Source organism: Myotis daubentonii, chromosome 2 (assembly GCF_963259705.1).
Source record: "Myotis daubentonii chromosome 2, mMyoDau2.1, whole genome shotgun sequence".
NCBI lineage: Eukaryota > Metazoa > Chordata > Mammalia > Chiroptera > Vespertilionidae > Myotis > Myotis daubentonii.
In genome coordinates, this window is record NC_081841.1 from 55,231,728 (window position 1) to 55,246,047 (window position 14,320).

Here is a 14,320-nt window from a genome sequence, read left to right on the forward strand (position 1 = left end):
TGTTCTGGATCAGGGTGGGTGTCCCCACTGGGGTGCCTGGCCAGCCTGGGTGAGGGGATGATGGCTGTTTGCAGCTTGTCACATACCCTTCAGGGTTGGGGTCCCCACTGGGGTGCCTGGCCAGCCTGGCTGAGGGGCTGAGGGCTGTTTGCAACTGGCCACACACCCTTCAGGGTTGGGGTCCCCACTGGGGTGCCTGGCCAGCCTGGGTGAGGGGCTGAGGGCTACTTGCAGCTGGTCACACACCCTTCAGGGTGGGGGTCACCACTGGGGTGCCTGGCCAGTCTGGGTGAGGGGCTGAGGGCTGTTTTCAGGCTGGCGGGTGACGGAAGCACCCAACTGCTCCTTTTTTCTTTTTCGTTTTTTTAATTCTGGGCCAGCTTTAGCTCTGAGGCTCCAGCTCTTAGGCCTCTGCTGCTGAAAGTAGGTAATCGAAACAATGTATAACTCCAGCTTTGACTCCAGCTCTGAGATCCCAGCTCGTTGAAAGCTGGTTTCTGAGGTTTTGTTTACCTTCTATATTCGTTACAATGTTTTTTAAACTGCAGGCTCAGAGGCCTGCAGCGGCAGTCGGGGAACGAACATTGGAGTCCTATGTCACTGAAGCAAGCAAGCCTTATGTTAATTTCAAGCTGCCTGGCTGCCGGCCGCCATCTTGGCTGACAGTTAATTTGCATATCTCCCTGATTAGCCAATGGGAAGGGTAGCGGTTGTACGCCAATTACCATGTTTCTCTTTTATTAGATTAGACTAGAGGCCCAGGGCACAAAAATTTGTGCACTCAGGGGGAGGTCCCTCTGCATGGCTGTGCCCTCTCACAGTCTGGGACCCCTTGGGGGATAACCACCTGCTGGCTTAGGCCTGCTCCATGGGGGATTGTGCCTAAGCTGCCAAATAGGCATCTCTCTGGCAGCCCGGCAGCCCACAGGGGATGTCCACTTGCCAGCGGGGAGCAGGCCTAAGCTGCAGTCGGACATCCTTAGTGCTGCTGAGGAGGCAGGAGAGGCTCCCACCACCACCGCTGTACTGGCAACCATCAGCCTGGCTTGTGGCTGAGCAGAGCTCCCCCTGTGGGAGCGCACTGACCACCAGAGGGCAGCTCCTGCATTGAGCGTCTGCCCCCTGGTGGTCAGTGTGTGTCATAGTGACCAGTCATTCCCAGTCTTTCTGCTGTTAGGGTCAGTTTGCATATTACCCTTTTACTATATAGGATAGAGGCCTGGTGTACGGGTGGGGGCTGGCTGGTTTACCCTTAAGGGTGTCCCGGATAAGGGTGGGGGTCCCACTGGGCTGTCTGGCCATCCTGGGTGAGGGACTGATGGCTGTTTGCTGCTGGTCATAGCCCCGTTAGGTTGGGAGTCCCCACTGCAGTGCCTGGCCAGCCTGGATGAGGGGTTGATGGCTGTTTTCAGGCTGCTTGCACCCCCTTTTGAATGGGGGTCCCAACTAGGGTGCCTAGCCAGCTTGGAGGAGGGGCTGATGGCTGTTTTCAGGCTGCCCGCATCCCCTTTAGAGTGTGTGTCCGCACTGGGGTGCCTGGCCAGTCTGGATGAGGGGCTGAGGGTTTTCAGGCTGGTCAAGCCTTCCAGCGAATGAAGCTCCCAGATTCTCCTTTTTTTCTTTTTTCTTTTTTAATTCTGGGATTTATTTACCTTCTAAAAATGAAACTTTGTTGCCACTCCAGCTCTGAGGCTAAGGCCTGCTGAAAGGAGGTATCTGGGGTTTGTTTAGCTTTTATAATTGCAACGTTGTTGCTTAGAGTGGAGCTCAGAGCCCGGCCGCAGCTGGGAGGAAGCTTGGCTTCCTCCATCCCTGGAGCAAGCAAGCCTTCTGTTCGCTTCAGCTTCGTGGCTGCTGACTGCCATCTTTGTTGGCGGTTAATTTGCATATCTCGCTGATTAGCCAATGGGAAGTGTAGCAGAGGTACGGTTAATTTCAATCTTTGTCTATTATTAGATAGGATGGTGCACTTAGCTTGAGATACAATATTTCCTACCAGGCTAAATTGTCCATCTTATATTCCCACATTTTATTACTAACTAATATAAACTTTATTTTTTCTTTCAGACCTTTAGCGGGGATTTCAAGACACAAATGTGTGGTAGGTCACACATATATTAGGGAAATTTTTACCGAATTATCTGGAGACATACTAAAAACTAATTTTTTAAAATATATATTTATACTTTAAAAGTAATTTAGTGCCTGGGGAGAACACTTCTATAACAACATATAAATTGATTTGCTTTGGGAAATGTTCAAAAATCTCATATCCACATGAGAATTCTTTGTAATCTAGATAATTTCCCTTTAAAGTAGGAAAGCATAAATACTAATGGGATCAAGTGTTAATTAGTCTATAATACTTAGAATATTCAACACATAATGGGAAAATTTGATTCACTGCCTAAAAATTTGTAATAAAATAGTAAATCAAACTCTTTCCAAAGTAGGGGCTAAAAACAATCATAGATTGTAGAATAGAGTGAAATCCATTTAAAAAATGGAACATTGGTGTGTTCTGTTCAGCTGATGATAAGAGATCTAAATATTGAAACAGAGACTTTTATGTCTGAATAAATTTGTGAGTATATCTTATTTTAAAAGTTGTTTGAATTTTTAAGTGTTCTGGGTAGACTCAAAAAGATGAAAACAATATTTCTCAAAAGTAACAACAATGTTTCCTGTTAGATATATTTTATCTCACATTTGTTCTATTTTCACCTTTAACTTTATTTCACCAACCTTTTAAACTTTAACATAGGGAAAATGGTGAAGAAGACAAATGAAATATAATGAACATTTACTATTGAAATCCTTTTTCCTTTTGAAATCTATCTAATATTGACAGTATCTAATACAAAGAAATATATCTGCATTCATAGGCCTGACTTCTAATGGTTTCAATTTGTCAACTTTGTTGTTGTTTATGTTACAGTGTGTGTTGGGAGAAAGTTGGTGTGCACAATTGTTGAAGTTGGACAAAGAAATGATTCGACATGACAAAATTCTTATTTGGGTGATTTACATATAACTTTCCCACAGTGTTGCCATTATGGTAAGTTGTGTAAATGAGAAACATTTTATAGCAGGCAGCTTCACAATTATCTGAATGTGCAAGAAATGTCCAGGGAGAAAGAATACTTTGTGTTCACTCATAAATGTCTATATATTAAACACACATGATTTTGATAATAAAACTCTAATAATTTCTTTTAATGAAATCATGCATGTACTCTTCACTTTACTCTGTTTCCTCTCTAATGAATGAATACCTTCTCTCATTTTTTATATTCTAAGACCTAACTTTAAATCTAACTTTCCTCCTGTGAACTCAGATAGATATTATTGGAACTAACACTTATTTGTCCTTAAAAGATTATTTTTATTTCTAGATATGCTTTTTTTAATGATAATACATGTTTTAAATAAGTTAGAAATAATAATTTTTGTATTCTCAAACAGAAAACATTATTTTACCATAAGACCTTAATCATTTTATGTGTTAGAGGATGAAGATACTGAGGAAAGAAATTTTCCTAAGAGATATTGTTAAACTTTTTTATTTTAAAGAAATAAGCTATTCTCTGGCCCATAGTATGTGATACAAAATGCTGTACTTTTAAGGAGGCAACTTTGGAAATCTTAATGCTGCTGTCGAACTTACTAGCTGTGCAAACCTGAACAGTCTGTCTCACTTAATATATGCCTCATGTTGAGACCAGCTATCTATAGGTATTTCTTTAACTGTGTGTTTGCAAACATTTGAATATTCTTATGATAAGAAAATATACACATTTTAAAATTTGTGTCACACTATTCTGTGGTTTATTATGTGTTTGAAATTTGCCAAATAATTCTCTTCTCTTTTAGGCTATGATGATCTCAAAACTGTTTATGTTTCAGTCTGTATTTTAGAGAACAAAAAGGTAAGTATAAGAAAGGCAAGCAGATGGAGAGAAGTTGCATTGGTAACTAGTTCCTCTTTACAATTTCTTCTTACTAATTTACATATTTTCAATCTTCTTTTTACTTTTCCTCTCAAATTCACTATCCTAGCTCTCAAAAACCCTTCTTACTGTTCTAGGCTTCCATAAAGCGTTATCTTTGTCCTTTTCTTTCTCTTTACTCCTTTCATCTCATATGATTTCATGAATCCATATTTGTATACTTCTCTCTGTTTCTTTTTTTAATGAAAATTTTAAAAATTGTTTTGAGGGGAAAAAACAATGATTTGTTGTTCCACATATTTATGCATTCCTTGGTTGATTCTTCTATGTGCCCTGACTGGCGACTGAACCCTCAACCTAGGTGTATTAAGATAGCACTCTAACCAACTGACCCACCCAGCCTGGGCTATTTCTCTCAGCTTTTATATTCCTTATTCTCACAAAACTGCAGTTTCTTTTTACACAGACTGACATTACCAGACTGTACTTGCTGATTTTGCTTCAGGGTACAAATTGGTAAGTGCTTGGTTGCAACAGAGATCGAGGGGATGGAAATACTCTTGAGAACAGAATATTTTCCCCCAATACCTCCAAATCACTTACCTGAAATTGGATCTCATTAACCATGAAAATAAATGAGATAAGAATCAGGCATATGAATTTCCTTTGTAGAGTAAAATAGTAAATGTATACTAGCCCTGTTTATTGATGATGGCTAGGTTTGTGGTACGTGTGTTGGGCGCAAATTATGAGCTTGTAGTGACATCATTTTGGTTCTAGGATGAAAACTTTATTCAGACAGGAAATGGCATGCCACTCTGACTCTTGAATATTAATAAGAGAAAAAAACATTTTACTTTGCTTTGAAAATCTCCTCTAATCCCTCTAATTTACCCACATAAAAAAAAATCAACAATTACTATTGCTATATAGGTTATTCTCTAGTACAATTTTCCACTGCAGTTTTAACTACTTTTTTTCCTGCAAACCTTCCTGCCCAAAAATCCCCCAAAAAACAAAATTTTAAAAACATAAAAGAGAAATGTATTTTTCTATCTGAAACATCACTTTGCTAACTGTACTTTCAACATTAATTATCATGGTTATTTTTCCATTGGGAACATCATTTTCTTTTTTTTCTGTATTCAGATATAGCAAGTATAGCAATGGGAAATAACACGAGAATTACAGTGTTTATCCTAGCAGGTTTGACTGATGACCCACAATGGAAAGTTGTGTTATTCATCTTCCTGCTTCTCATTTACATGCTAAGCATCACTGGCAATCTGATCATCATTACACTCACCCTGCTGGATATTCACCTCAAGACCCCCATGTATTTTTTCCTTCGGAACTTTTCCTTTTTGGAAATTTCCTATACCAGTACATGCATTCCTAAATTTTTGCTTACTATGGCAACAGGGGACAAAACCATTTCCTATAATTGTTGTGCCACTCAGATGTTTTTTGCCTTCCTTTTTGGAGCATCTGAATTTTACTTGCTGGCTGCTATGTCCTATGACCGCTATGTTGCCATCTGTAAGCCCCTGCATTACACAGTCATCATGAACAATAAAATCTGCAGACAGCTTGTCCTCAGTTGTTGGCTGGCTGGTTTTTTTGTCATCTTTCCACCACTCATCTTGGGCCTGGACCTTGACTTCTGTGCCTCCAATATTATTGAGCATTTCTACTGTGACTCTACTCCTGTTATGCAGATCTCCTGCACAGACACACGGACTCTTGAGCTGATGGGATTCATCTCTGCTTTGGTGACACTTTTGATCACGTTGATAATGGTTATAATATCATATACCTATATTGCCTTGACCATTTTAAAATTCCCTTCAATTAGTCAGAGGAAAAAAGCGTTTTCGACATGTTCTTCTCACATGATTGTGATATCACTTTCTTATGGCAGCTGTATTTTCATGTATGTTAATCCATCAGTCAAACAAAAGGTATCTTTTTCCAAGGGAATTTCTGTGCTCAATACTTCAGTTGCGCCACTTTTGAACCCTTTCATCTACACTTTACGGAACCAACAGGTGAAAAAAGCCTTCATGATTATGATCCACAGGGTTATTTTTTTCACAAAGAAATGAATGTCCTATTGCACTGTCTATGTAAAATAAATGAACAATGGAGCCCTTAATAATAACAGTATATCTAATAGTACCTTCGAGGGCATAGTTCTCCTTCTTTCCCCGTTCTTTTCTAGGATGTTTACCTTTATCTCTTTGAAGCTTTATTTTCACAGAAATCGTTGTTCTACATTAATTTTCTTTATTTTCTTCAATAGAGACATTTTTTTCTGATCTCATTTTCTTTTCTTCTGGATCTGTAAATAAAATTGAGCTAAATTTTTAATCTGTCTTTTTCTATTTTTCAATTCCAATTAATCAAACTATGAAGTAATATTTAATTTGAATTCTGTTTTATGTATCATGCAATGCAAAGTTTGTTACTGTCCTTTATTTGTGATCATTGGTAACTTATTTAAAACTAATATTCATTTATATTTTCTGTAATACTACTGATTTATTGGTGCACATTCTATTTAAAATAATGAAAAGGAAACAGATTTGCAATAGTGTTGATGCTCATCTTTGAAAATGTTTGTTAATTAAAAATATGATTGTTATTTTACAATACATTTTATAAAAACTAGTTATTCATAAGAAATATTGAAAAAATAGCAAAGAAATAAAATAAAGCAGGCAGGAAGAAAACCACATATAGTATATAATTGAGTAGACAATTATATAAATTTATGTAGCATTTGTAGAATGAACAGGATCTTAATATATATTTAGGTCATGAATATGATTTCAAGGAAAATGGTTACTTAAACAATTTATTATATTTTTTCATCATAATTTTGTTTTATATCCATTTTGATAAAGTAGATTTAATAATTCTAAAACATTATCAAACTTTTAGAAATTTTAAGAGCAAGGAAATGAGAAAAAAATACGTATGTATAATTTGAGCCAAACTAATAAAAATAAAACCTGAGTTTCTCTTACTATTCTGATTAATTTTGATTCTGTTATATGTCAATCAGGATGAGTTAAGCGAACTCATCCTGATTGACATATAACAGATAATTCATCACTGAGCTATTCTGAAATGCTTTACTTAATATGCATTTAAATGTCTGCCCTCTTTAAGTTATTTACCTTAGAGGATGTTTGTGACTTTTAATAAGGATCACCAATATATTTTTTTAAAAATATATATTCTATTGATTTTTTACAGAGAGGAAGGGAGAGAGATAGAGAGTTAGAAACATTGATGAGAGAGAAACATCGATCAGCTGCCTCTCACACATCCCCTACTGGGAATGTGTCTGCAACCCAGGTACATGCCCTTGACTGGAATCGAACCCGGGACCCCCCAGTCCGCAGGCCGACGCTCTATCCACTGAGCCAAACCGGCTCCGGCAGGATCACCAATATTTTTTAAGGTGAAATCGTCTTGGCATGTGATTAGAGTCTGTAAAACATACAGATAATTCTCCCATAAGTGTAAGTTCTAGGCAGAAATGTGTGAATATCTCAAATGTAAGTTCCTATGTTTTAGAATATATTGATCGTCTTTAGTGCTCTCTATTTCCCAACATGGCAAAATCACTATAATCAGATTGTCTAAAAAATCTCTAATTTTAAGTTAGTCAGTCATAATTTGAAAATTTTAGTTATGCGTGTCCTTTTTTCTTATTTAATTTACTGGAATTTTTCATTATTTATGATGTTATTTACTAAACACTAAAGTCTGTTTTCCATTTTGATCAAAATACTTGAAATATTCCATTCCTAATAAATATATTTTCTTGCTTATTTAGAAATCTGATTTTGTAAAGTATCATCCTTGCCTTCATTTAGCTGTTATTGCCCTCATCACCTTTTACTTCACGTTCTCTTCACAGCCCTCTTTTACTGGTTTATAAGCTACCAATTCAGTAACCTTTTAAACAGTGCCTTTCAAGATTAGTCGTCTTTTTACTGTCAGAGTAATGAATATTAGCATTGCTTAGAACAATTGATCACTGCCTTTATAATTAATACAATTTGGGGGGGATTAAATGAGATATTATTGTGTGGCTTTCTGTGATTATATGGAAGGTGTTTTTGTTTGTTTGTTTTGTTAATCCTCACCCAAGGTTATTTTTCCATTGATTTCTTAGAAAGGGTGGAAGGGGCGGGGGGGGGGGGTGAGAGAGAGAGAGAGAGAGAGACAAACATCATGTGAAAGGGACATATTGATTCGTTGCCTCCCCCCGAACGCATCCTGACCAGGGCTGGGTATCCACTTGCAACCCAGGTATGTGCCATTGGCCAGAATTGAATCGAACCCAGACCCTTCAGTCCATGGGCCAAAGCTCTTTCCACTGAGCCAAACTGGCTAGGCCTGGAGGTTTTCTCTCTCTCTCTCTCTCTCTCTTATAAATATCTCTATCTCTATCTCTATCTCTATCTCTATCTCTATCTCTATCTCTATCTCTATCTCTCTCTATCTCTATCTCTCTCTATCTATCTCTCTTTTTTGCTGATTCCTCCTGTACTTGATTCCTGAATATTAGAATCCCCAATACTCTTCTCTTTATTATATTTATAATTCACTTACTTTCCCTATTGATGGATCACATCTAATTCCAATAGTGTGTGTCTGTGTGTGTGTAAAATGGCTGAAAATCTTCTGAAAGTATTGAGAAATGACAAAACATAAGTTGAAGAAACTGAGACAACACAAAAAGAGGAAAACAACTAGGCACAACCATTTAAAGCTGAAAAAAAATAACAAGGCAAAAAGAAAATCTTGAAGGCATGCAAGGGGAAAAACATATTTACGACATATAGACATGAACAACAATTAGTTCTGACTTCTCATCAGAAGCAATACAAGCAAAAACGGTATGTAGTCACAACCTAGAATTCTACATTCAAAGATGAAAGAGAAGTAAAAACTCATTAAAACCAAGGGAATGCATTGTCAAGAAACCTACCTTACAAGAAATGTTAAAGGATTTCCTACTGACAGAAACAAAATATTTTAAATAAAAAAATTAAATTTTCTCCATGAAGTGAAGAGTTTCAAAACTGGAATAAGGGGAAGTAAAATATCTTTTTTTTTTCTCATTTTAATTGCTCTAAAAGAAAAGTGACTAAGGAAATGATGGTAATGTTTATTGTAAAGGAAAACAGATTGAATAATCTTATTTATTGTTTTGGTCAAGGATGTCTGCCTGTACCTGTGTGCCAGATTAAATCAAATCCTATTTGTGGGAATAAGTCATTATCCAAAGCCTTTAACATTTGTATAGTTTTGAGTATACAGTAAAAAAGTCACAAGCATACCAAAGGAGTTTCAAATGACAAAAAAAACATGAAAATAACAGAAATAGAAAGATACTCAAGAAGATATACATGCATTTAGCACAGTCTGTAAAAATTATTAGAACATCATTTTCATAAAAGAGGTATAAATTAATGATCTTAAATAATTGGTATTGAAAATTCAAGAAATATTCATACAATAATTGACAGCAGAAGAGGGGATTATGTACTGGAAAAATGGTTAGGAGAAATATCCAGAATTCTTTTTATAAAAAGTACACAGAATACATATTCTTTACTATGGGATTTAGTAAAATAAAATCAGTCACAGGACACAAAGAACAGAGAAACATAGAACAAAAGGTTTAGTTGAAAAGATAATTATTAGGAATTTTTAAAACTAATTAAATATATCAGAACACATGTATAATAACACAAAATGAAAAATCTAGAATTCAATATTCAAATAAAATATTTATAATAAAATAAAGATGTGTAGCTCAAAAGTGTGTTGTAAACAGTTCTGTCATTAAAGAAAAATATCAGTTAGAAGGCAGCACAGAGATGCAAGAAGGGCAATTGTAAAAATTAGATAAAATAAATGAATATTGATTTAATAGTAATGGTGTAAGAAAATAATAGGTTCAGGAAGATTTTGAGATATGTAGAATTGAAATGCACAACAACAATAACATAAGTGGTAAGAAAAGATAAATTAAGCTAAAATATTCTAAGGTTTTTTATTCTAATAAACTGAAAACTAATTAAGGTAAGAATGTATGCTGTCATCTCTAGGGTAATGTCTGAAAGAATAATTAAATATAACAAAGCAATCAATAGAGGTAAAATGGAATAATAAAGGTTTATTATTCCAAATGAAGGCATTTAAAAATGAATATAAGGAATAAAAATAGGTCAATCAAATGGATACAAAGTAATAAGGTAGATATCAATAATTATATTGAATTTTCATGGATGAGAAATTTTTCAAGCTAATTTTCACTTGAATTATAAAATTATATAATTATTAAGTTGGATATGCCTTAACCAATGGACATAAGACACTGGAGGGTAGGGGAGGCCAGGGGATTGTTAAGGGCAGGAAAAAAAAAATAAAGGAGACATATGTAATATTCTTTGTAATACTTTAAGCAATTAAAAAAAAAGTTGGATATGCTTTTAATATAAAAAAAACAGAATGGAAAAGTATGTAACATGAACATATTAACCATAAAACATAAGTTCTAGCTAGACTAATGGCAGATACAGTAAATTTTACTGAAAAAGGGATTAGTATTGATAAAATGGGATCTTTCATACACAGAACTAATCCATATGAAATATCACTATCTGAAATAAGCATATGCTGCCTGTATTAATCAGGGTGCTCCAGAGAACCAGAACCAATATGAAATTTATTACAAGGAATTGTCCCACTTAATGATGGAGGCTAAGAAATCCCACAATCGGCTATGCAAGCTGGAGACCTAGGAAAGTATTGATATAATTCTGAGATCCAGGGAACTGATGGTGTAAGTCCAAGATGAGGGCAGGAACAGAGAGCAAATACCACCCACCCCTCTGCCATTGTGTTCTATTTGGGGTTTTCAGGGGTTGGATGACACCCACCCACATTTGCGTCAGGGCAACCTGTTTTACTCAGGCAGAGAATCAAATGCTAATCACATCTGAAAACACTCTCACAGAAATAATATGTAATATGCATATCCTATACCCTAGTCAAATCCTATATAATAAAAGGATAATATGCAAATCCATTTAAAGCTGAAAATATAGCCAATGGCCAGTTGGTATGACGCACACTGACCACCAGGGCCAGATGCTTACTGCAGGAGCTGTCCCCTGGTGGTCAGTGCACTCCCACAGGGGGAACGCAGCTCAACCAGAAGTCAAGCTCACAGCAGGTGAGCACAGTGGTGAGTATAGCGACAGTGGCAGGAGCTGCTCCCACCTCCACTGCAGCACCAAGGATGTCTGACTGATGGCTTAGGCCCATTGGGAGCTGGCCTAAGGCATCAGTCGGACATCACCTGAGGGCCCCCGGACTGTGAGAGGGTGCAGGCCAGGCTGAGAGATCACCCCCTCCCTGAGTGCATGAATTTTGTGCACCGGGTCACTAGTTGATAAATTAAATTAACCATCTCAAGTCTAGACCTTGTCAATTTGACTCTCATAAACATTTTCTTGAACCTTACTTAGTCTCCAAATAAAGAAAATAACAAATTCATAATTTCATATAACATAATAGCCAATCCTGTATACAATAAAAAACACTCTAACACCAGCTAGCTCAGTGCATTTTTTCTAAGTGTTTAGAACACAAGTAATCTTAATCAATAAAACTTAATTATCCTAAGTGTCAGCTAATTATATACATGCTCAGATTTATTATACTATATCCAAATACAGTCATATGTCACTTTCAGACAGAATACATAGTGAAAATGCATTACATGATTTCAATATATGAACATCATAGAATGCACTTATACAAACCTTGATAGCATAGCCTATGACACACCTAAGTATATGGTACAGTCTACTGCTCCTAAACTACAAATTTGTACAGCATGTTACTGAACTCTATAGGCAATTGTAGCATAATAATATTTTTTGTGTATTTAAAAATCTAAACACAGAAAAAGTACAGTGAACATACAGCATAAGAAATAAAACATGGTACGCCTGTATATGGCACTTAGTCTGAATGGAGCTTGCAGGACTGGAAGTTGCTCTGAGTGAGTCAGTGAGTGAGTGAGGAGTGAATGTGAAGGCCTGGGACATGACTGTACACTGCTGCAGACTTTACCAACACTGTACACTTAGACCACACTAAATCTATAAAAATTATTTTTCTTTCTTTTAGTAATAAATTAATCTATCTGTAATAGTATCAATAATCCTATAAAATAACTAATATGCTAAGTTTCTGGTCGTCAGGTCATCCATTCAACCAATCAAAGCATAATATGCTAATGATATGCTAAGGCCGCTCAACCACTCACTATGACATGCACTGACCACCAGGGGGCAGACAATCAACTGGTTGACCAGTTGCTATGACGTGCACTGACCACCAGGAGGTAGATGCTCCAATGGGTAGGTTAGCTTGCTGCTGGGGTCTGGCCAATCGGGACTGAGTGAGATGGGCGGGACATGCTCTGGAGCCCTCCCGGGTTCCCTTCCTGGCTGGTCAACCTCCCCAGTCCCCATTGTGCACCTGTGGGGTCCCTCGGCCTGGCCTGCGCTCTCTTGCAGTCTGGGCTGAGGGACCCTCTCCCCCGAGTGCATGAATTTTGTGCACTGGGCCTCTAGTAAAAATATATTTTAAAATAATAATTAATCTTAGATTATTGTAATGTTTTTAATTTATAATCTTTTTTATGTTTAAAGAGCTTGTAAGCCAAAAACACACTATGAAAATTCCTCCGTATTAATGAAAAACTTTTGGTGTTGTTTGGTATTTAAATTTTATTAAATGTATTGGGGTGACATTTGTTAATAAAATTATATGAGCTTCAACTGTACAATTCTATGACACATCACATGTATATTACATTATATGTTCACTACCCAAAAACAAGTCTCCTTCTGTCACCATGTATTTGAATGCCTTTACCCTCTTCTTACCTCCGTACCACCATTTCCCTCTGGTAACCACCATATTGTTGTCTATGTCTATAATTTTGTTTGGTTTTTTGTCTTGTTTGTTCTTTTGTTGCTTTCAGTTTTATATTTCACACATGAGTGAAATCATATGGTTTTTTACTTTTTTCATCTGACTTATTTCTCCTAGGATGTTCATGTCAAGATCCATCCAATCTGTCACAGCAAATGGCAATATTTCACCTTGTCTGATGGCTAAGTAGTATTTCATTGTACATATATACATCTTTTTAAAAAATTCATTCAGCTTTATTAACAAAAATATATTCAGTTCACACATTGGCTAGTAAATAAAGCATTGCAAACCCATGTATGACCATTTTTTAAAATACACATTACAAGCATTCAAGCATTCCTGTCCTCCTGATACAATGATCTGAGAGCAGTGCTTTTCTATGATTTTAAGACAGGTGCATTATTTGGTAAACATGGATATACAACAATTTTATGCATTTAGAGATGAGTTGTCCATACTTTCTAAGATATTTCTAAACATTTATTTATTCTAACCACATCAGACAATATTCATGACTTCTATCTATAACTACTATGAAGATACATCAGGATTTTAATGAACTGCAACATTATTTTTCTTAAAATGTAAAATGTTCCTCTATCTTACATTAATGCAAGGAACAATGCTCTGAATATCTACTTCATGGTGACTTACATTAACATCTTAAGTCAACCACAAACATCATATTCATTTATATTTTCTTCAGAGGTTGCACATCACATTGCCCTTAATCTTCAAGGGAATAGATGTGAGTGAATCCCCCCAACTCCCAAAATACAAGGGCTCTCAGATCTCTGAGGCAGCAACAATCAACCCCGTGATTTCACAACGCACTAGGGATAAAGACAGAGCATCAAGTGATTTCATAGTAAAATCACATTAATTTTTTTTATAATAATTCCAAATAGCATCAATATAAAAAGGATACATTGCAAGTAATTACAGCTATCCAGACATCTGTCTTCCTAATATTTTGAAGCATACTAAAAATTGTTATCTAAGTTTTAAAATTTTGGATTATTCTTTATGTATTCTAATTTAGCATAATATCTGAAAAGTGTTATTGACTTACTACTTTTTAATGTGAATACTCCAACATTTCAGATTTTATTTTCAAGTAAATATTTCCCCACATTTTTAAAAAACCTTTAAAGTCACTTCACAGCATGAATGCTATGGGGTTTTTCAAAGTATATATTTTGGACAAAGATCTTTTATCATGTATTATGAGTGTAGAATTTCCCCTCAATATGCATTCTCTGACACTGAGTGAGGCTATAGGCCCAGCAATAGGGTTTCCCATATTCTTTACAATTATAAGGTTTCCC

General features: G+C 36.2%; 1 protein-coding gene across 1 annotated transcript; it reads left to right on the forward strand.

Moving 5' to 3' along the window:
• Positions 1 to 5,116: 5,116 nt before the first annotated feature.
• Positions 5,117 to 6,055, forward strand: LOC132226126 (olfactory receptor 6C75-like). The gene has a single exon (XM_059680987.1). It carries the CDS (start codon positions 5,117 to 5,119, stop codon positions 6,053 to 6,055), a length of 939 nt encoding a protein of 312 aa, XP_059536970.1.
• Positions 6,056 to 14,320: the final 8,265 nt, after the last annotated feature.